The sequence below is a fragment of the Argiope bruennichi genome, chromosome 8 (assembly GCF_947563725.1).
Source record: "Argiope bruennichi chromosome 8, qqArgBrue1.1, whole genome shotgun sequence".
Taxonomy (NCBI): Eukaryota; Metazoa; Arthropoda; class Arachnida; order Araneae; family Araneidae; genus Argiope; species Argiope bruennichi.
In genome coordinates this window covers 9,158,207-9,183,582 of record NC_079158.1, presented here as the reverse complement: position 1 = coordinate 9,183,582, position 25,376 = coordinate 9,158,207, and the positions used below count along the sequence as shown (strand labels likewise).

The 25,376-nt window shown below is 33.1% G+C and overlaps 1 protein-coding gene across 2 annotated transcripts; it reads right to left on the bottom strand.

Annotated features, from left to right (window-relative positions):
* Window positions 1–925: 925 nt before the first annotated feature.
* Window positions 926–25,099, bottom strand: LOC129981229 (uncharacterized). 2 transcript variants are annotated; one of them, XM_056091984.1, is made up of 5 exons: window positions 25,042–25,099; window positions 20,787–21,031; window positions 12,229–12,359; window positions 3,629–3,964; window positions 926–2,880 (listed from the first exon to the last, which is right to left on the bottom strand). In XM_056091984.1, the coding sequence occupies exons 2-5, from the start codon at window positions 21,011–21,013 to the stop codon at window positions 1,046–1,048; spliced, it is 2,529 nt and encodes an 842-aa protein (XP_055947959.1). In that variant the 5' UTR covers window positions 21,014–21,031; window positions 25,042–25,099; the 3' UTR covers window positions 926–1,045. The 2 variants fall into 2 exon arrangements, with proteins under 2 accessions (XP_055947959.1, XP_055947961.1); XM_056091986.1 differs by having other exon boundaries at window positions 20,787–21,028.
* Window positions 25,100–25,376: the final 277 nt, after the last annotated feature.

Genomic DNA, 25,376 nt, shown 5'->3' with positions numbered 1-25,376 from the left:
TAAAGGACACTAACATACGATTTTGCTTCTAGTTGCCCCTCATCTCAGTTAAGTGGGAATACTGGTTGTGTTTAATTTCATTTAAACCTCTCCTGCATATTTTCACATCTCTGCGCAGATTATTGTCATGGATTCATTTGAGGCAAATATCAAAATCGAGTTATTTTAGTATCTCTATACTTTTTCTTTGCATGAAATTTCCAATTCGAGTTAAGCCATATCAAGTCCTTTTGGCATTAAATGAGCAATTCACGTCATTCAACATCTGACTGCACGTTGATTTACGAGATGCTTTAGTCTGAAAAACAATGAAAATGGGTCTAACATCGTTACGTAGATGAGCAATATTTTTTTTAAGAAGCCAATAAAATGAAGGGAATAGTTGCACAACCACATTAGCATAATTGAAAATTTATTATTATTATTATTTGAATTTTAAGATATGACATTATTTATGTGAGGCAATTTTTTTGGAAGTAATTGCTGAAAAATCCCAAATTTAATTTAATTTTTGATTCATTAAGTTTTCTAATTAAATTAAAAAAACCTTTAAGGAACAAATTCCCGAAAATCTGCATCTAAACTTGATAATTCTCAATTCAAAAACCTGCTCTAAATATTCCCAAAAGTCATTTACTCACCATTTATTTTATTTGAAGAAATAACGCAGATGTGTTTGTCCACAGCCGGAGGAAACAGCAAAGGCAATTGTTTCAGATATGAGCATATACCTTAAACATTTCAGTGTTTTATAGCTAATTCTATCACACTCGTAAAATGTTCTTTCAAACTCATAAATATAACTCTTTCACCAAATGTTTTTTTATTTGTGAATGGAATAAATTCTTACTGATTGAAAGTTCGTGTGTCCCTTTAAAATGAATTTTAGATGTTACATTCTGCAAAAAGGATGCAAGTTGTGCTCTTTCATCTTGTGTGTTAGTCATTACATTAAATAGCAATACAAAAAATATTAAACAAATTTTAATCCACAGCATAGTTTTACTTATGCACTATTTTATATCAGTATACTGTTCTTATTGTCTTAAGTCTCATTTCCAGATGAATTTCGAAGGATATTTTTCATTTGTCCAGATTCCAGGACTACTGTGGCTCTTCTGTTCTTTGGAATGGAACTGCAGCATTTTCTAAAGAATTCAGATTGAAAGGAGTCGGACGTGGGCACTCTGATGATGCGATCACATTCGAAAAACGTCTGGTATTTCTGATGAATCGATCTTTCGCTATGAAACATCAGACTGCGGATTAAACTCGGATGTGCATTAGAAATCCGCCCTTCTTTATTAAAAAAGAATTTTTTGGTTGCGAAGTTAAAGCCGCGCGAGATGAAAACGCACATTGGCATTTCCTCGTGGTTGAATGAAATATTCGTCGAGTTTTGGCTTTGTGTGGATTCCAATTCATTATGAGGCAGTTTTTCTAATTTTACAGTATTTTCAGATTTGGCTTCGAGAACAAGAGATTCAATTTTTTTACAACACTTATGTTTGAAAAGTACGCTTTCTCTTTCTGATTTCATGTTTTTGCAATTATACGAAGGTAACGATTCCTTAATGCATGTGGATTCACTAAATTTGCAAGAACTTTTTAGGGAAACCTCCTCATTTCTGGTGTAATTTGTTGATGTCTCCTCATTTCTGGTGGAATACATGCCGTCGATTTCGGACTTAGGGCGTTTCTCTAACTTTTTTTTTCTATAAATTGTGCCGTCGGTGTTTAGCTTATCATGTTGCTTAAGATAAGAAAGCGGAAATCCGTTATAGTTATCATAAAATTCAGGTACTGATCCTACTGACGAATATGAAATTTCAGGCTGATGAACAGAAAGGATAGATTTTTTACCAACCAGCCCAGATTCCATAGATGTTGCGAATTCCTTGCGTTTATATGGAAACATCTTACACTTCGGTCTGTGCAAATTGTATTTCAGAATGGAAGGATTTATAAAATCATTGCATGATCCATACCCATATTGAAATCTGTAAAAGCATCTGTTTGATACATGATGGCGACACACGAAACTGCTGTCTTCATACAGACTGTCAGGATTTATAGATTCGGCCTGCTCATGAATTTTTTGTCTCTGCTCAAATTTAATATCCATAGCATGCGATTTTATAAGATTATTATATTTTTTTCTACAAAAAGCATGCCGGCACATGGAATTGTTATCGCACATACAGGAAGTGGACTGATCACTATGCAATCTGCAGGGAAATCTGGGGATGTGTTGGAAACAAATAGATGGATCATCCAGTAAACAAGTGAAGTCCCTGGGCACCATCCTCATTCGACTACAAACACAAAGATTGGGAAAGCCTTCTCTTGTGCGACTTTTTCGGTTGTACACTGCTCTACAATTATCTTGTGGACTGCCCAAGCATATCTTCTTTCCTGTGAGGGAAGAGCTGTTGTCCTCCAAAGCATCCGTTGTGCAGTTGAGTGGAAGACAAGGGCACCCTCTCCTATAGTTGCTGAGGGATGAATTTCTACTGAAGTAGGTTCCACTCCTGCTCCTCCGAGAGTCCCCCTCGAACATCCTCTTGAGGGCAGTTCGGAAGTGTCGGTGGGAGATGCCGTAGATAGCGGGGTTGTACAAAGTGGACATCTTGGCGAAAAGGCTGGGTAACACCGACACCCAGGGTGTGAGTAGGCTCTTGTCTCCAAACTGTCCGAGGCAGGCGATCAAAGAGTAGGGAGTCCACGAGATGAGGAAAAGGGCGATAACCATAAGGATCATTTCAGCAGCTCGGTACTCGCTCCTCTTGACTTTCGAGTGGCTACTCTTGGTCACGTGGTGCAGTTTCATGGCTCTCTCGTTCTGGAAAACGGTCTGGAGGATAAATGTGTAACAAACACCTGTGAAATTAAATTATACTTAAATTTCAAAGTTCTATATCTTATCCATTAAAAAGCATCATAAATGTAAATGTCATTTATGGAATTTTTTTAATGGAAAATAGCAGCAATTTTCCTAACGACAAGAATTAATTATATGCTGAACAATTTTTTACTCCTATCATAACCTATAAATTAGAATTCTCATTTAAGATGATACATCGATATTTATAATTTATAAAAGTTCTTTCTTTTAACTGTATCTGTCAAAAATTATTTTGTGTTATTGCAAGTTTTAACATAAAACCAGCTAGCCTTGAACGTCAGCTATACTGAACGTTGACATTGGATATGCAAGATTAAAGGACCAGTGGATTTTTACGAATTGAAAAGCGCTGTGTTGCACTTTAGTTTGGAGCTTCTCCATATAACAAAGTATCTATAAAGGATTTAAAATTCCCAAATGATGGAATATGCAAATTGTCAAAAAAGTTTAAAGTGCATTAAATTTTAATACGCAACCCTTCATTCTCTTTATTGATTAATTTAAAATATAAATTGATCCCTTAGATAAATATGCTGCGAATCTGAGGATCAAACTTTAGCTATTTCAAGTTGTTGTACTCCATTTTATTTAGTCAAAATGGAACGCATTGCAATAAGGAGGATCGTTTTATTGTTTATTGTCGAAATTTATTTATGCTTATGGGAAAACAGGGAAGTATGTATCAGTATTACTAACCAGCATGTGCTCATAAAATAATCTTACCTATGAGAGTGATTGGTAGGAAAAATCCGAAACTGAAGAGAAAGAAGAAATAAGCTCTGTTGGAACGTGTGCGTGATAGGTAATCGAATGAACAACTGGTGAGAAAGCCCTCAGGGACGAAGGCGCCCCAGCCCAGAGCAATGGGGGGCAGGACCAAGGCCAGGCAGTAGAGCCAGACGATTCCGATGGTGCCCTTTGCCTTCGAGTGCGTGAAGAGAACAGTACCATGCCAAGGTTTCACCGAGATGACCAGGCAGCGTTCTACGGCGATGGCAGTCAGCGTGACGATGGATACGAGGCCGAGCAGTCCGCACAGGGCAGCGTATGCCTTGCAACCTACAAACACGAAAGTATCTATGAAAAATTACCTTTTAAATTTTTAAATAATACAACTGGAAAAACAAAAACTTTATCTGGGTAAGTAGTTATTACATTTAAAGCCTCAAAATGAAGGAAAAAAAATACCCGTAAAAGCAAGAGACTGATATAAATTTCTAGATGAATGGTAATTTCAATAGAGTTTGTAATATAATTTAATTTTAACCGATGTTTTCATTTTTTTTTGGCTTCATTTACTCGTTGTAATGTTCTAGGACCATTCCTTTTCGCGATATTTTCTCATGGTTCAAGATTTTTTTATTTAAAAAATTATTTTCTACTTTCTATGCTTTTTTTTAACATTTATATGATCAGAAAGCGATTCTCAATCATTATTTTCAGTTTTTTAGATATATGAATTGCTACATAATTAAATGGTGCAATCGGAATATTTAATCAGTTTTTTTCAAGTAATATGCGAAAAGTTATCATCGTATTAAATTAAGATTAAATTAAAATTAATTGATTGTTAATTAGGTTTTAGAAATAGTAAAATGTTTTATTGTCATCAGGAAAACCTAAGAAACTCTTACGATCAGGAAGGAAGTAAGTGAGTGAGTGAAATGTAATCTTCTTCTGTCTTTACATGCGAAACATGTGAAGTTAGAGAAAATGTGTTAAGGTATTATTTTAATGCTTCATACTTGGATTAGTTTTTGGAATACCGCAGTTGATTTGATGTTACAGTTAGGTGACGCTAGATGCGTCTTTTATAAAAGCATCCTCTTCCAGTAATGAAATAATGCTCATACGGATAGAAGAAACTGGATTAATGCTGGATAAGTATTCAGTTTAGTCAATCCTAAAGCGCAGGATTGACTAAACTGATTGACTTTCCTGCTGGGTGATAGACACACAGGTTATCTTGACGGGGCAAAGGGAATCGGCGGATATTTATGTCTTTTCTATGGGATTGGGCTTCTAAATGGTAGGCATATGCAATAACTGAAGTCAGTTCAATATTATATTTTACTACACTAGCGGAGTTCGAATTTAATCACAAATTTATCATCAATTTAAACTCTTAAAAGCTTTCAAATTAATAATAAATTTTTCAAAAATAAGTTTAATTATATATTTAAATTTATTTATGATAAGCCTTAGAGCATCTTGCGATTTTATCTTAAATTACACTGAGAATTTTTATCTTAGAGGTCATTGCAATCTTAATTATGTCCAAATTCATTTGGTGGATTTAAAAACTATTTTCTTCTCCCCATTCCATCGATCTAGTTCTCAGCTTAATTTTGAATTTCATTTAAAAATGTGACAACATTTCTTTGGATTTCTGACTTGTAGAAAAAACTTGTATATATTCCCCCCTTTGAATGTATCCACTACTGGATCGATGGCAATGAAACAACAAAGTTCAAGAAATAAAAGTCGAGTAAAAATTAATTTTTTCTTTATGATAAGAGTTGGATGGTAATATTTGACTCTAGAATTGTATTCAGCATTCATAACATTATTATAATTATATGAAAATTCACAACATTTGACAAAAAAAAAAAAGACATGCAATAAGAATGAAGAGATGAATTATTATTAACTAGTTTAAATGGCAATTTACATTATGCAGCTAATATTCAGGTATGAATTCATAGCCAACAAAGTTTATTGTCTTTAGCATGTACATAGTTTTCCTTAGTATTATAGCACGACCTTTCCCTGGATTACACTATACACTGAGTGGCCAATTTATTATGACCACCTGAAAGTTTTATGCAAAATGAGCTATTGTTGCCGCTAGAGGGCGAGATAGCTACAAAAAGGAAATGTAAGGTAAGTGAACCATCAATTGCACTGTATTACGCGCGATATGGGCAAAAAACTGATTTAACTGAGTTTGAACGCGGGATGATTGTAGGCTCTCGAAGCTGCGGAACCAGTATCATCAAAACGGCTGCTCTTGTGAAGTGTTTGAGATCAGCAGTTATTAATGTGCACAGAGAGTGGACTACAGGCAAAAACCGGGTCTCAACGCCAGGCTTGTGGTCGTCACAGGCTACTGAATACTCAAGCTGAAAGGGGACTTCCCATAGTTGTCCACTCCAACAGAAGAGCAACAATACGTCAAATAGCGGGGAATCTTAATGAAGGAGCAGCTGCAAACGTCTCTGAACAAACTAAGCGGCGACCTGTTTTCGAAAGCCTCTGCTGTCAACCTTGAAAAAGAGCAGACGTCTCCAGTTTGCAAAGGCGCATAAGGATTGGACAGTAGATGACTGGAAAAGGGTCATGCGGTCTGATGAATCGCGTTTTCAATTACACCATGCAGACGGCAGGGTTCGAATATGGTAAAAACAAGACGAAAGCATGGACTCCAACTGCATTGACACAACACTTCAAGCTGCTGGAGGCAATATTATGGTTTGGGGGGTGCTTTGTTGGCATTGCATGGGTCCTTTGATTACTGTGGAACAACGTCTGAATGCCCAAGGGTATTTAAGTGTTCTCGCAAATCAAGTACATCCTGTTATGTTAATGGTGTACCCTGCCAGGGATGGATACTTTCAGCAAGACAATGCTCCATGTCATATAGCTGGTATTGTCGTCAGATAGTTCGAAGAACATCACGCTGACTTTATCTGTCTTTGTTGGCCCGCACAATCAACAAATCTCAATCCAAATGAGAATTTGTGGGATGAGATGGAACGGGGCATCAGACAGCAGGATCCAGTGCCATCCAATCTGAAGGAACTGGAAAGTGCAGTTCATCGGATATGGGGTCGAATTCCTCCTACCACCTACTAATATCTCATAGAATCAATGCCAAGAAGAATGCGAGCAGTATTGAGGGCTAAAGGTGGCCCAACACTGTATTGAGGGGATGGTCATAATAATTTGGCCGCTCAGTCTATATTTAACAAATATCCTACACAACTTCTTCTCCTCGTCAGTGTTATATCCGTTATATGATACCAAGAAGAATGATTATCACCTCGATTTTCTTGCGTACTTATTCAACACATTCGTTCTGTGTTTAGTGATTAGAATCGAGAATCAATTCAATTGTCGGAACAAAACATTTTATATAATGTACAATTTTTATTCCCAGACCACGCATCAAATTTAATATTTATAAATGATTACGCTTTTGAAATATCGCATTCGAATTCAAATGAATAGACAAGCCGACCAACAGATGATTGAGATCTAAAATTTTATAGGACCTACAGTTTTGGAGAGTCGGACATTATCCCACACGTCAGATATTATCATTTCAGGCAGTTGTTCTTTAGAGTTAGCGCGCATATACGCCATAGATTTCCAGCTGAAATATTTCCTCCAACATTGACAAGAATCTATAACTTTGGAATTCTGAAACTAGACTCCATCCTTTCAAATTTTTCTAGTGATGATGCTTGTAGGCAAACTCAATTTCGAAATTTCTTTTCTTGCACTCGAGGACTCTTTGACGATTACGAAACATTTTTTACAAACAATATTTATGACTACAGAATCGAAGATATTTTAATTTTTTTAAAATTCTGTAACGTAATTTTTGTAAATTTGTAAAATTTCGAATTTTTGTAAATTAGCTATATATATATTAATAATAAATTAAAAGCTGGCTTTGCTGCCAAGAACTTAAGTTGAAGAATGGACATATCTGTTGAATAAACTGTTACTCTATGAGGAAGGCTATTCCCTAGTTTTTGGAATGTTTCTGCGGAAATGACACACAATTCCCATAAAGGAAACTGGTAAGGTTCTGCCATTGTTGTAGATCATTGGGATCTATCTTGAATTCGAAGTTCCAATTCATCCCAAAAATTTTCAACGTAAATTAGATTCAAATTTAGAATAAACCTATTCTCATATTTTAACTTTAGATAGGACCCGGCTGCTATAGAGTAGTGTTTTCGCTATGAATGTAACGTGCGGAAGCTTAATGATATGATAAAAATACAGAATATGACTACCGAATGATAAAATAAAAATATGACTACCAAATCAAGAGTTTATCTATTATTAATACCATATTTATATTAATGTGTCAGTGGTTTTAATAGAAGTATTGTTAAAGTGGAAGATAGGGTTCCTTAGAAGCACTGCAGAATAATGTTGGGAAATAATCCTGGATGATTTAGAACGAATCATTAATAACTGACACTTACTAGGTGCTGTACAAATGACCCCAGTGGCATGCAGATCCGTCTGATAGCTGTCCGACCCAAAATAACAGATGGGCGATTTTTTTTGTGTGTAAATTAGACATTATGTTGGTTTATTCATCTTTCAATTAACATAGTTCCACTGTAATCAGCCATTCCATTATTTATAAAATTTAAAAATTTAGTTTATCGATTATTTGTTGGATTTTATCCAACAATTTCCACCACAAGTAGCGCTCATAAATAAAATTTAGAAAATTTTCAAATAATTGCGTCCAACTAGTCTGAATGAGACAACTGCAAGGAATGAAGTGCCTCATCCGAATCGAAAAGTGCTATTCACTCCGCCCCCCTTCAACCAGCGCATTCGTAACAACTTCTTCGAGTGCTACCAGGAGCACGCATTTGTGAAGGACCTCGCGACAAAGCTTTTCACTCGGGCACGCTCCTGAGACCCGATCATCCTCACTCAGCCTTTTGATTCTATTACCTCCCGACCATTAGGATATCGATTTCTTCTCAAAGCAGAGGAATGCATTTAATGCCCCCCCCCACCCAACCTTCATTCGAAATCAGTGCTTGGGACACGCACCGAACGGATACACACTGATTCTTCTTTTTCCTGTTCCGTGTTTAGAACCGTGTTCTTTCTTGTACAGTTTTATCCTCCTTTCGGCAATGCCACAATTTTAATAAAACTACTTTCGTTGTTCCCATTAACATTTTAAAGAATATTTTGTAATAAAAAATATAAACTTTTTTCAAATCATACTTTTACGAATAGAAGTTATTTCCAAGCTAAATATTTTTACAAATGTATGGAGGGAGAATCCGAAACTCGAAAAAAGAATACTTTCAGTTAATCGGAATATTAATCGCAGATATTTTAATCTTAACTGAATATTTAGGAGTTTTCTTTCTTCTTATTGTCAATATAATCCTTTCATATTGCTCATATTGTTTTCAGTATCGTAAGATTTGATTTTAAATTCAATATTTTAGATAAAATTTGTATTATATTTTATCAGACGCTAACAAATGCGTGTTTTCTTTACAATTTTTTCTACTTCTCTATCGTTTTGCAATTCACTATCAATGATATGAAATCTTTGGACCCTTTTTTTTCACAACATTGTATTCTCGCACTGAATCAGAAGTGCTTGATATTAAGCAATTAATTTATAAATAAATTCTTAAAATATTATAATATGATTGTAAGTGCGTTCTTTTTTTACATAACTTCAGTTACTGTTGTTGTTGCGTACAGCCGACCCCCCCCCCTCCCCTACCACCACTGAACGAAGAGATATCGGCAGGATTTGTTGTGGCCGACTGCCGTCTTTATCATAATCCATCCATATGACTGGCAAATTCTCCGAACTGACATTCTCTTCGAGGCAGTTGGCCCTTAGCCACAGGTGATCAATCTCTGACCTTCTTCCTCATCTTCTCCTATACTTTTCATCCTGTTTTACGAGCAGCAGGTCAATACTTTGAGAAAATGTTCTCAAAATTCTCTGTATTCCTCCAAATGCGCATCCCACAATAGAAGGAAGACAAACACTTTTAATTTTTAAATAGTTTGGGAAAAAACTGTCAATTTTCTACATCTTGTCTTTCAGTATTTTAAGATTTTTCGGCGCCATTAGTACTGAACTTAAGTCATTATTTTCAACTTTTAGATTCTTTCTTAGTTCTGATACTTTAATATTCATTCCTTTAAATAATGGTAAGCAGTACCGATTCCACCACAGATGCATTTATTTTCCTGCATTTTTCCAAATTTTTGGAAAATAACTTCATATATTTAATTCTTCAAAAAGTAACTGAAAAAAATCTATTACAAAATTTTATCTTTTACAAATGTAAAACAAACCACGTTGAATAAAACCATGTATAAAACATTTTATTTGATTTATCTTTAAAATACTAGGTACTTCTGAATAGTTTAACTAATTAAACTTTCAACTTCCTCTGTTAATGCAAGATATTTTTACATTTGCTGGATGTTTGAGCATTTATACGATGAACTTACAAGCATAGTAGTAGGTAAACAGAAATCTCTTGACAAGAGTGCCAATCTTCTTCGCGTAATAAAAGGTGCTTTATGAGAGAGTCCTCTAGTCCGGCATTTGACAGTTAATCGCTGCACAAATGTTCGAATGAACATAAATAGTCTTGTGGACTTACCGGGGAAGCCATCATCACGTGATGCACGAGTGATTGTCAGAGAGATGCTATGAATGCAGCAATGACTTTAACGACAGTAATCAATAAGGCACTATTATTTTCAATTTACTAGAGTGAATATAGAGTATCCTCATGATATTAAATAGTATACGTTAAAAGGTTTTATTTTCATAATAAAATGCATTTTATTCACTTTTTATCTAGCACTTCGGTTAAATGATGACATTAATATGCGATTTCTACCGTCGAATTTATCAAGAACTGAACATTTTTTAAAAAAAATTCGCCTTTAAGTTTTCACACACGGTTCAGTATCCTCACTGAATGGAATTTTAACTCTACAAATGTTTTTATGTGCTGGAGCACTCTCTCGCTTATTTAATTTATTTTGTAGATGCGATTCTATAAATATTATTTTTTTTGTCGGAAACGTTTGCCGCAGCTCCGCAAGCATGTACTTGTACTATATGTAATTAAGAAAAAGCGAAATACGTATACTTTTAAGACATGCAGTTTTTATATTCAATCTTTAAAAGATTTCAGCCTCATCCCTAATTAATTATTAGTGTAAAATATTCGGATAAAAAATTATTTTATTGTCAGCCTTTGACATATATATGTAAAGAAAAATGAGTCCCTTGTCTAAATTCCAGTCAAATATACTAGGTCATGGAATTTCTGACTTTATTGCATCATTTTTCATAGATTAAATTTTAACTTAAATGTTTAAGAATGTATCAGAAGGATTTAAAGACTTTCTGGATTAGTTGTATTAAAATATTTTTAAACAAATGGTAATATGTGATAATAACTTCAAGTGCATTTCTTTCAAAGTATAGATTCGACTCCATGACCATTTTTATGAGCTAATCCGCCTTCTCTAGACTTAAGATTGATGTGCTGTAATTTTGCTCCCAATTAGCAGATTGATTCAATTCATATTTTTGAGTAACAAACTGAAATTTTGCAAGAATACATTTCATATTAATCACTTAATAGCATAAAGAGTCAATAATCTGGTTAGAGAAGCTGGTCGCCAAATGGCAGCTTGTTTTATATATGTAAGAAGCTGCTATTTTTATTAAATAACTTTTACTATAACCTCGAATGAGAGTGAGAATTGCAAATGAGTGATTCATTCGTTGTAAATAAGTTTAGTTGTATATTTGTAAATATTTACTCTTTCTTATACGGCGAACCAATGTTACAATCGTTAAAGAATTAGATTCCAAGTTTTAGATAAATTGTGACGATTCAGACATCCTATAGTCCGAAAAATACATTCTCCAGCTCATGACTGTTTATTGGTCGGTCCGCGAAAACAATAACTTAAAAACGCAATGAGTTAGAAGCTAGAACGCAACGAGCTGACTTCTGTATAGTTGCATGGAGAGGATCTTTCGAATGAGCAGCATTATTCTGTTATTATTTTTAATTAGTAATTTATGTACTGTACGCAGTGTGAAATCCACTCCTTCTCTCGAAAACCAATCCTTGGGAAAAAAGAAGGTTTAGATTTCGTTTTATATTCAGTCTTTTAAAAAATAAGTACAATCTGTAATTTATTTACTACAATTGTAATTTTAGTTGTGTTTCTCATCCGTAAATTTTATTAAGACATTATTTTCATTAATATATCATTATTTTTTAAAAACCTTTTTAAAGAATGATAGAAATTTGCTAAGTACATGTAGAAAAGATACTGCGGGAGACATTGCTTTAGCAATTCTGCTAGTTATGTTGGATCTCAGAGGATAGGACTGCACACCGGATACTAGAAGGAAGCAGAAAAGTTGGGGCTTCGAAATGCGAAAAATCGTGCTTTCTGTGGCGTTTCGTTGCGTCACATGTTTCGAACCATATCTGTAATACAAAGGGGTGAGCCACAAAAGATTATAGGGTAAAGGGACTCACCTTCTCTTCCGAAGCTCCAGCTTCCCTTGAAGGCTGAGTAGGCGGCCATTGGGTGTAAAAGACCATTCAGGAGATCACTCGCCGCCAGGTTTACGATCAGGATGTTGGCAGGACTCCTCAGGCGACGGTACCTGCGCACGATACTCACATTTAATGCTGTAAAGAGGTATTTTCAGTTTTTATGTATTTACTGGTTTGGAAGGGAGGCTTTGGAGGGGAATGCTTCAAAGTTTTCTGAAAACCACAAACACTAAAATGAACTTTCGAAATCTATATGGAAGTTCCAGTAACTTTCCATATCCCAATTACAGGGACGTTAATCATTGCAATTGGTTATGCGAGTGGCGGTTAATCATGAAAGTACTGCAAGAATTAGCTAATGAATGATCTGTCTGGGAACCGCTCTTTTTCGTAAATCTCCAGCACCATCTCTGATCGGCACAGCAGACAAAGCTGTTTCAGCGCTCCTACACAAACGGATGTAGGATGAAATTTGTAACAGTTGTTTCAATTAATTTTATAATTCTGCCATTTGCTGAAAAAACTAGTGGTTTTAAACATAAACTACACCAATAAATCATCATTTCGTTTTTTTCTCTCTTTCCGGCATTTCTTTATATTCATTTAGTTGTGAATAATTAATTTTTAAAGTTGTTTTGTATTTTTGATTCTAAAATAATAAACTAACACATTATTTGATGTGTTGAAACCTCAGGTTGAAGTTCAAGATATTTGATGACTTCTTTCTTCTGAAGGGGGGGGGGGTGAATGACAGCGCAACTGTCATAAAGGCACAGTTTCTTCTTTTACTTTTTCTTTCGAGAGAAAAGGTGATATTTCTAATTGATCGCCGATTGCGAAGAAGTTTCTCATATCGACACTAACGAAGACTTTTAGACCTTCTCCCGTTGACAGATCGAACGACCCGCATTTCTCACGGTTTCATTTCCAAAAGTGACTCTTCGTCTGGGAATGGAATCTTGATCCAATAGTCAGAGCTCATTGATTTATTTCGTTGCTAAAAATATCCGTCTCTGATAGCAGATAGGACAAATTGGATTTCTTAGCTGTTGTTGATCTGCACTTTTTTCGTCAAAAGGCGTTTCTAGCACCATTGCTTTTGGATGCATGTTCATCAATTTTATTTGGAAATACGGAATTTTTTCAGTAGTTGCTAAAATATTTAAAAAAAAAAACAATAAAAATTTGTTTTATATACCTCGTTTGTTCACACACTAGCCAGGAGTGAGACTTTTTAGCATTCTTTACAATTTTTCTTTCCTTTTTTTCTCAAATGCAATAAAACAAAAGTAAAGTTTGTTTAATTCGTCGTGCTTCCCATGGGTAGAGTTGGGGTAACTAATGCATTATTTGATGCGTTAAACTAAGGGTAAAAAGCAATGAATGCGGATTTGTCAGTTGTCTCTTAGGACTCTAACCTCGGTCCCAGCCTTCATAGTCGTGACAGCGGCCATTAAACTACTCGGATGTTTTGGCAGGGCTGGAATAGCTCTACTATAATTAGCATGTGTTTCAAGGTAACAAACCAGAACGATGTAAGGAAGATCGGGGAAAATTGGCGGTGCTAATACCTGCTTGCGCAATGCTCCACTAACCAGACCATTTGACGTTGAGCTAGCAAATATGGCAATACGTGCTTTAAGGAGTGGGAATGTGCATCTCGGAGCGACTTTTTTTGAAATTTTAATTAGAAATTTTATTAATTAAATATTAAGTGAAATTGTGAGATCTTCTCCCGATAGTTTCCGAAAATATTGCAGCACAAAAATAGTTTTTATATCATTTAAATTACATATATATATATATATATAATATAATCTTTTTAATTATACCAATGTTTTGAACTATAAATAAGTTTCTATTATTAATGAATTAAAAAAATATTTTAATCTTATTTTACAACAATTTATTTCGTATTTAATAAAAGTAAAATTTATCCTGTATGAGCACATTGCGAATGCATGGTAAAAAAAAATATAGTTTTATCAACGTGTTGCCATCACATTGACAAAAATGCAAATTTAAAAAATAAGTTAATTATTACTACAAATTAAACCTAGAAAAGTGTAACGTTCAACACGTGTCTTGATATGAAATATAGAAAGATCTAACTCAACTGTTCGTAGGACAGCCTTCGTCCTGGCCAATTCCAGATTCAACCGTAACTCCTGAGTTGCATGTAACGATGCATACTTTGCAATTCTAAAATGATTCCTTACGCAAGTGCAAGATGTTATCAAACGCTCAGTTCTGCCATATAAACGCGCTATTTCTATATACATGCTGTGTAGCCTAGTAGACACCGTATTTTCTACAACATATCTTAAAATTTGAGCAGATGTTTTCTGACAACATTGTAGGATTGCAGAAATATTTTGTATTCCATAGAAATAAAAACTTCTGAATAAATAATTTCCTCAAAAAAAAAGTCTTTAGGCATTAAGCATCAAAACTTCTTAAACCTAAAAAGAAGTTTTACGGACGTTTTGTATCAATTCTTTAAATATTAATTTTTTTAAAATTAAAAACGGTATTTCCTTGCATGGGGAAGATTTTATCATTTATGTTAAGTGAAGGGTTGTAGATAATTTAGATTACTCAAGTTAATTTCAAATTGTCATGCTTAATGTTTTTCGCTCGAATTTTGTATAGACAGTTTTTTTTAAATCTTTTGATTTAATCTAATGTTTTGAGAAAGATTCAAAAATCATTTGATATACATTTTTGTTAAAAATGCTACAGATGATAAGAGGACTTTGTGCATTATAATATTTCATATAAAGACATCCCTTATTTTTAAAATTCAAGCACACATTTCATCTGGCTTTTCAACCACAGCAAACTATTATATCTGCACTAATTATGAATATACTTTTCAATGCTTCTAAGTCGATGATTGACAAGTATTGAGAACTTCAAATATTTAACGGAAACGATGCTTTGATCTTTGCAAATAAAATAATGATTACTTTTGCCGCATGAGCTTATCGTGGAGGGCGAAGCGTGCTAAAGGAAAAGTAAACATAGGTGATCTTATACGGTCCAAGACGCATTGAGTCAACTCCTTCAGCATTCCCATTTATTCTGCTTATTGTTAATTGGACTCATCGGATGGCAGCAAAGTGTTCGGATTCTTTTGAAGTGCAAGACTTTGTGCTTATCCTGTCGGAAAGGATTTTTCACTTAATTAAAATCATCGACTGAAAAGGAATTTCGAAATTTAGGTTCTGAACTACCTTTCGTGGTTGTTTCTCGCCTTTCCTTTTTGGATGAAATCAAAAACCAATTGCCAGCAATTCTTCTAAACTGAAACAGAATGCCATTGAAAAAGAGCGTTTGTATTGCATTTATGAGACATCATTGCGTATCGGATTCAATGAGTTGCAGTTAAATCTCAACCGATGAGACAGTAAACGTCTTCTCTCTTAATCTATTTTCCGCATGTTTTTGTTCTTTTCTCAAATAGTAAATTTAAGTTCTGTCCCTATTGCGGCAAATTCTTCGACACTTCAGTGGAAAACATTCATGAATAGGTAGATGGAAAATGTAAGCAACCTAGATGCAGGCTTGAAGAAAAGAATAGAAAGGATTAAATTGGCTCATAAAAATAAAAAGAGAAATATTATTGAAGCAGCCTAGAAATTCTCTGAAATGTATAGCACAGATTACGGACGCGATGCTTTTTTGTGAGATGCAACTTTTTGAAAAGATGGAATTTTCTATCAAAAACTTTTTTAATTCATTCTGTTTTGCCTTGCCATGCACATTCTAATGATGTTTTGTTTTTAATTTTTATAAAGTTATGCTCAAATTATTAATTTGTCATTTATATGTCTGACCATGAATTCTTCGCGATTGAATAACTTTGATGATATTTGGATAATATATCGTCAAACACATTCCATCAGTAGTAGTGTCATATGTAGAGATAAATTTGTAGCAAATTAATATTCTAGGAAAGAGAAGTACCAAATTCTTTTGGGGATGAAATATTTTAAAATGGATTATATTGGAGTGATTTACTGGAAATTTGATTCTCTTGTTTTAATTTGAAAAATTAAAAACATAGTGGAATCATATATCTCGGAATAAAAATCCAAAAGGTGTTTACCGTAGCATAGCTTAGTTCCATAGTAATTGAAGAAGTATGGATAAAAAAAGAAGTTGCGCAAAGCAACTCCGTCCAGTTGAAGAACACAACGATGCAAAATCAATAATGCAAACAAAAATGATTCGTACCAAAACTCCAAATTGCACTCACATGTTGGAGGGTAAAGGAACCACAACAGCGCACAACCCACTCACCCAACCACCGGAAATCATGAACTCCTGCAGCAGATTTTTTTTTTTTCCTAAAAGTTAAATTTTCTCTCCAAAATAAATTTTATTTCTTAAGAAGTTCTGAATTTGTCCAGATACTCATTTTATATTAACTGCGCTAGCCTAAGGGAATGAATGAGTTTCGTATAGGGCATGTCCGATTTCAATGGTCTTTCCCTATAGAAAAATTTGTTATTAAATTGCATTTAAAAATGATAACCAATTCTTATGTGAAAGGAGGAAGTGAAAAATTAGTTTAAATATTTATAATAGATTGATGTGAAATATTATGCATAAACTGAAAACACAGTCGAGTTCTTCAGTGATACTTCAGGGACCCTTTAGGCATGGTAGTTTTCTGCACAGGCGTTAAATAACTTAAAATTTGTTCACAGTGTGAAGCCGTTGTAGCCTTGTTCACAGAAAATTTTCTTCCTTTACTTTTTCTTTTAAAAAAACCTAATGAAATGTGGGGTAAAACAAACACTAAATAAAATACGGACTAATAAATAAATCAGTAAATAATTTCAAAAACTTTAGATTTTGAAATTATTCTGAATACAAAACATTGATATTCAAAATGTTTATAAAATATAAAAATGATAAAACATTTTTTTTAAAATTTATATTATCAAATAAGCAATAACTTTTAAATTATCCCCCCCCCAAAAAAAAACACCCGCTATTAATTTCTAATTTGCCAATTGTCAGGAATAAATTTTATTTTATTCACTTCAGTATTCGATTTTCTGTGTTCGTAGTACGATTGATCTCTTTCTCGATAATCAATATTGTCAATATTTTTTTTTTTTTCAGAGGTGGCATCGTCATTCAAATCATTCACATTGAATGTAAATCCACATTTACTTCGACCTGCAAAGCAGACGGTGATTCCATTTTCAATACGCAGGATAATTTAAATTAGCAAAAATAATATCGCAAAATGTTTCGAAATCAACAAAAAAATCTTAATGCTTGAAGTCACAAATGACAGTTATATATTTAAGTGGAAAGCCATTAATTTTCACCAAATTGAAATCATGAGGAGATGTATCATTTGTGAAGTAAGCGGATAAATATTTTTTTTTCTGAAACTTTTCAATAACTGAAGTAGAATAGTGTAATTGAACTGCAAATTAAATAAATAATAACTGCTTTTTTTATTGAAAATGCAAAAATTTAATTATGGAAAAAAAATTGAAAGAATATTTTATTAAAAGTAAGAAATGAGATATTTTATTATTTTTAAGTCTTTTAATGTCCATTCTGTGTTTTTAAAATCTTAATCCAATTTCTTTTTGTGTCTGTTTTTATTTCTTTTATCATCATTTCAAAAGAATAATTTTAATGATATTTAATATGTTTTTTGTGATCATTTTAAAACTTAATTACCGTTTTTATTATTATTATATTTATGAGGATTGTAATTTCTATCATTATCATTCAAATATTTTTATTTAATTTTATATTATTATCAGAGAATATGTTAGTAGATCGAATTTAAAATATCAATATATTCAACGGCATACTTCTATATTTTTCTCAAAATACATTAAATTGAAACTTACTATTCCGCTTTGTAATCTATATTATATAATTGTTGTCTTATTACGTTATTATTGAGGTATAAAAAAAAAGAAGGAAAGTTGTCTTACAAGTGATAAAAAAAGACCACAAACTCGTTTTTTAATGACTCAGAAATGGTGGAAGATGCCTCGACTTTACTGTTTCTTGAATTAGATGTTCATCTTAAAAGGATATTTTGCATTCCGATTAGTCGAAAACACAAATCATTAGTTATTTTGCTATGAAAGCTTTCATGGATAGCTACTGTCAGTGGTGAATTATTTTAGGTAGCCGCTAGCTTGATGGAAAGCGCAGATAGGTCGATTGAAAAATTGATCTTTTAAAAATGAATAAATCTTTTAAAAGTACAAATTCTATTGATATAAAAATTAGCACTTTGTCTTTGTCAGATGCCAAGATATTTCATTACGTTCTCCTTGCTATTACAGCATTTATGAACACTGAGCGTCTGCTTAAATAAAATTCCGTACAGACATGGATAAAAAACATCCATGAGTCATAACAAACGAAAATATCTGCATTTTGGCAAAGTGACTGCTATAAAAAGGTAATAAAATAAATCTTTACATTCTGATTAGGTTAAAAATGCGTTGTAATGTATAACGAAAGATAATCAGTTTTATGTCATTTAAAAGAGCAATGCGCATTGCGTAGTCTAAAGAGCTTAAATGCAACATTGATTGAAAAATAATGAGGATGAATCCATGAAAAAAAAAAAGAATAAATCTTAATTTTCCGCTCAGTATTCATTGGAGCTCTCCTTCACAATACAATCAAACAGTATTTAACCACAGACATGCTCAATCTTTGTTACACATCTCCAATTTCAAACACAGAATCTGTAAGAAAAACCAACATTTATTAAAGCTACTTTCCCTAGTGTATTCGTGCATCAACAGAGCATCTGAAACTTGTGAGAAGTCCTACACTTGAGGGGTTTTACTTTCTCGTATACGAAAAGAAAATATTGCAACCATCAACAAAATCTATTCTGAATTTTTCATTACATTTAGATGTTTTGAAATTGCAACACGATTTTGTCATCAGATATTTTTTTTAAATTTGTGAAATTTTTGCATTTCACTAAATCACGGTAATATCTGGTAAAGGTTTCAAATCGACATCCTCATTACTTTTTTGAAATATTCAATTAATTCGAGGAGAAAAAAGGAAAATCTTTGAATTCCAGGGGTGAAATAAAAAAAAAAAACACCATATCCTAAAAATGTTATTTTAAAGTTTCAAATGGTTTTTGTAGGGTCGTTTGTCCGAAACAAATGATAAAAAAGCGCTTCCCGACATTTCAAACTACACACAGTTATGCTCTCGATCACTATTTTCTTATATTTTTCTGGAAACAATAGGCATAAGAGCAATTTCTTTTTTCCAAATTAAGACATAAAAATCATTTGCATTTTTAAAATAGGATCTTTTTTTTTTCGGAGCGAATGAAATTTTCAGACAAATCTTCTTAGCTATCTAGTTTGTCTCATCCAGGAGTTTTTACAAACAGTTCACAGGTTCGAAACAGGATTGGCCAGGTATGAATAAGAATAGAGGCTTTTGGTACAACATTTGTATAGAATGTCAGCAGTTTAAAGTTCTTTTACATACAAGGTCCCTTTTGGTACAATTCCCCGATAAAAAATTTGCACATTCCCATTTAGATATTATCAAATTGTCCTTTGTATGTTTCCATAGCTACTGCCTAACAATGACAGATTTACAATGTGGGCTGAATTTGATAATGATTCAAATAATTCGAAACAGTAAATGAGTTCTAATAACCTTTTATAAATAGGAAAGATGACGAATGGACTGCTCAGCCTCAAGGTCTTACGACCAAATTTCCTGAGAAGTTCGAAAATGACAATAAAAAAGTGAAAAAGAGTAAATAAATAAAAATAAATAAATAAGAATAAATAAAAATCGAACGTGAAATTAAATTAGATGGAAGAATTTTTATTTTGAAAATTATTTAATAAAATGAGTGTTATATTCCACACATTAAAATTTTTTAACATTGATTCCCAAGGTTTTGATGAGAGCATTTCAAATTATGCGAAAACCAAAAGGAGCTATATGGATGAAATTTTGCATGCGGTTCTTAAAAAATATTCAATTTCTATCAAATTTTGGATAGAATCCATATTCCTTGATCAGAAAATGCATTTTTAATTAGAAAAGGCGAAAATTAGACATATGGAATTTAACTTGCATTTTTAAGATCAGAACTGCAGCTATTTATTCGATTTTGGACGAAATCCGCTCGAGGGGTCAATCATCTGTTCCTGTTTATTAGGTTTTTTTTTTAAAAATCCAACTATTAAATGAAGATATTAAAAATGTGATCAAATGGTTAAACAAGAATAAAATTCTAGATCCAATTAGTTATGAAATTCTGGACCCACACTCGAAAATCTTCTTCTCAGAATGCTTCCAATTACTAAGCGGGAGATTTTTAATAAATGAGCTTCGCGGCACGTGACTCAATGAAATGCAGAGAAGCTCTGCGACACATGTCTCTGCTAAAATTCCGTCCATGGATTTTTACAGACTGCGAAAAAAAAGTGAACCAAATTATTGATTAATTATTTATCCAAATTAATTTCTAAAGTTGAAAAATTTACCTAGTGAAAACGACAACAACCAACAGGTTCCCAATGATGCTTATCACACATATGAGGACCAAGAGCACGCCGACGAAGTAATGCGAGAGTTCCGAAACCGGTTTCTGCTGGCACCAGTGCCGGAAGACTGGATCCGTAATAGCGGACACATTGAGAGCATCTGCTTCGCTCGGCAGCCGGACGCCGTAGCTCCGGACGAGATCCCAGGAGCCGTCACAGAGGGACATTATTCGGGCATCTTCCTGCTGGGATGCGGAAAAGAGAGGGAGAAAGCATGAACTGTCACATAAAAAAATTTTAATAAACAAATTCTTATAAGTATACCAATAAGTTGAAATAAATTCTATAGTTCACGATACAAAAAATCGAGACGGTTGATAAAATCTCTTTTTAAATTTGGAATTCTATTCAATTCATAATTAATGTATTTCAAATTTAATAAAGGCTTCTTCGTTGCCTTCAGTGTGCTTCATCTTCCTTACCGTTTTCCTCGTATTTCAATGATTTTTCATTTTCAACCTTCCCTTAAATTTTTGAAAAAAAAAAAAAAATGTTTTCAACTTTTTAGTCTACCCATAAAAGTGTTATTTTAAAAACTTTTTATTGCTTTCTACATTTCGGAGTTAAAAATTATTTACACTTCCTCAATATAACTTTTATGAAATTGCTACAAATATGCAATCGATAATTAAAATCAATCGATTTATTACTAATTAATTTGTTAAAATATTTTATTGTCATCAAAAATGCATAATTCTACAGCAGGAATATCGCGAAGTGAATGAAAAATCAATAATAATATTTCATCTTTGGAAATATAAAAGAAATTAACTAGATAAAACTGGATTGAAAACATGGTGACCAAAACAAATGATTTTAATTTCATGTAAATTTAAGTGAGAAGAGATTCTAAAGGTTTAGAACTGCTTCGATTTTGATTTTTTATCTGTTTTAAAACGTCTGGCTTCGATCTTAAATATCTTGGATAGTTTCATTTCTTGTCTGTAAGAAAACAATATATACAATCCGAACGCTGTTCTAAGCTATTAAAAGGCGTACTGCTAGTAGTATTTTATTACACGATGCCGTGAGTGATTACAGTTAATGAATGAATGAAGATAGAAAGTAAATGACCCCATGGACATTCAGAATGAAATACAGATCTGATTTTAAACGAGTTGGAAAAAAAGAAAACTCTGAGAAAATTCTCCTTTTAAAAGGATAAATTGAGATTTCACTAACCTGATGTAATGGTTGAAAGTCCAGTCCCGTATAGCAACATTATAGGGTATGCATAGAATAAAGCAGGGCAAACGAAGCCTAACAGCGGATGAAGAACTAAATAGCGTGAGTCGACAAACAGAACAAAAAGGTAAGAATAAAGTTTTTTTTTTTTTTTTTTTTTTTTTTTTTTTTAATAATCTCATTAAATATCTAAATGAAAAAAAAATTATTGAACGAATAAACAACCTTTACTCAATGTAATGTCAACAAATAAGTATGTAATAAGTATGTCAACAATAATAAGTAATAAGTATGTCAATAAGTAATAAGTATGTCAACAAATAGTTACTCAATGTAGAATCAGTTCTGTTTCCTTTCATACGACTTCATTCTATAATACTTAAAATATTAGAAAATTCGAAACGTTTTAGTATCAAAATACATTTCACTAATTATAAAAATTGCATAACCGTTATTATTACTAAAAGTGCAGCTTTATTGATGAAAGGTCCTAAAATTATATTATTTTAAAACGTAATGATTGTTGCGTAGAAATGTACAAATGCATTTGTTTGTTGCTTTTAGAGGTTAACTAGAAATTCAGCGCCAGGGGAATCCCAAAAGCTTTATCTGTCTTTGAATCAAAGCGATGGCAATAAACTTCCAATACTGATTATTCCGTTGAGCAATGTTTCATTATTTAGTGAGCAGGCAAAGTGTCGGTGAGACAGACCTATAAGTACTCGAAAAAGCATGTAAAGAGCTCACTAAGGGGTTTTCGCTTTTGGCCTGCGATGCAAAGGGCAAATTTACTTTATCCAACTTGTATTTCTTGAGCTATCAATCGATATCGCTGAATATAATCAAATTTTTCATTGATTTGGCCCACATATAAAATTCAGATGATGCAAAGATATCAAATTTCATCCCTTCAGTTTACCAGTGATCTCAGATAAATTGCTTTTTGATGGATTTTAGATTTAAACATGGAGTTGTGACAAAATTTCCAGAAATTTTGAAAGGTGAGAGCATTTGTTTTCTTTCTAAATTTAGTAAATGTGCAATTAAAGCGTTCTCAGTTCGGGATTTCATTTAATGTTGATTTCTATGCGGAGCAATTTTTAGTCACGTTATTTAGGGGTTTAAAATATCAGTAGAAGAACGACGTTGAGTCGGGAGAAGAAAGGGATTGCGCCGCATTATTTACACAAGAGGCCGCTCCACAAACAGTATATTACCGAGTTTTCGAGGAAAATACAAGAAATCTGGGTTGAAAAGATAAACGTTGCTTTTTAAGAAGATTTTACTGTCATTTTATGGTATTAATGGTGCATATTATTATGCTTATAATGTTAGACAATATTAATTATTTTTAAAATATTCTAAAAATTTCAAATTTTAGTTATGGATGGACATTTAATGATACTTTTATTTAAAACTGTTGTTTAAAACTGATATCTACTCTAGGGGCAGTAACGATGCATACAGATTTCCATACAATTATAGCAAGCATTTTCCTTTCGAGAATTTTGATTCTAAAACATGCATATAAAAATAATATGTATTGTAATCTATCATTAATGAAGATTCTGCAATATTTCAGATTGATTTATTGGTTTAGGTAGAAGTTGAAATGACTTCTGCTATTGTCTCAATCTTTTTTTCTTTTTCTTCTGTTTTATAAGTGAATAGTGGAGGGGAAAAATCTACGATCTATATTTCATTTAAAAATATTCTTTTTCAATTACTAGGGTGTTTAATTTTGGGTTTAAATTTTAAAATTAAGAATTAAATTTATATCTTAAATCCTTTTTTCTCAAATAACCCACTCTTCTTAATTAACAATCGAAATACAAGGCTAACAACTAGGCTTGCCTTTCTTTTTGGAAAGAAATAAATCCAACCACTTTCATTTGAGCCCAGAAAGATCGAAATCCAGATACACCAGCAGTGCAGTCAAAGATATTTTAAAATACAGAACGACGTATTAAAGAGATTTCATTATAATATGGAGGAATAAGGTCGATTTTTGTTACAAAACGAATGCATAAGAAGCAAAAGAAAAGGTCATTGAAAGAACCAATACAAAACGCTCGCACTGAATAACGATTCAACATTCGGAAACTATGCTCAAATCTGCTGTCATGTCATCGGTGGTGAGTGGTTTCAGCACAAAGAAAATTTTAATATACTATGAAAAATAATTTCCATGGTTGTTTCTGAAGTTTTGAATATAGAGATTGTTTTCTTTATGTCCACCGCACTCACTCACACAAGAATTTCCTTTAAGAAATCTACTATTTGAGGAAATGCCATAAACTCTTCAATCATGTTTATAATTCCGAGGAAGATTATTGTTCAGAATTTTTAGAACTAAAGAATTTCTATTGTTCAATTGAAACATTTTAAAAACTGAACAATATATTTTGATGATAGAGCTTTTTGGTTGTAATAACAAATTTAGAATCGCCCTATATCGATATTTTCTCTCGCAGTATATTTAATAAAATTTAATTCTCTTTGTTAGGTACAATGAGATAATTTAGGAAAGAAATCAGACATTAAAATGTTTTTTTCTTATTGTAGCAATCTTTCTTGGCTTTTCTTTCTTTGTAAGGAATTTTGTAATAATTATTTGAAGATTTTTTTTTGTATTAAAATGAAAGAAAAAAATTAATTAAGCCTAGGGGAATACGATGTAAAAAAAAAAAAAACAGCAACTCAATTTTACAATAAAAGAAGCAAAACAAAAAATGCGAACGGCAAACAAACAAATTCTAAATACCAGCTAAAGGCGATGTTTGAACTTTGTGACATTTATCCATAAATGACACTTGGCATTCACTCAGACCTTAGCATTCAGTATGCTAAATAACAATTCATATAAGTTTACAAAATCGAATTTCGACAAATTCAGAAAAAAAATTACTTGCGAAGCACTTTTAGAAATGACTCATGTAATATTTGATAAATGATGCGATAGCTTTACGGGCGAACGTGATTACACCACGACTGAGGACGTGAAACTTACCCCACAAGAGAGGTAAAGGAAATCTCAAGGAACAGATTTTAGGCGAGGGTCCGACGATCAGGGATTCTGAGGAAAGTCTTGCGTCATCCTCGCAGGAAGGTCGGGAGACGTTTGGCATCCCCGAACGCCCACGAGGCGAGGCATCTCCCCTTCCTCCCACCCATGCGCACTGTGAGCCGGGAGAGGATTCCCCGCCGACAGGAAGAGAGAATGTTATTGTCCTTTGACGGGAGAAGTGATGCTCTCACATTTGTGCAGACCGATTCCGCAAGGAATGTGCGATTCGCGAAAATACAGATGGACGCTGATTGTCCTGATCGACAGTGATAAACGAG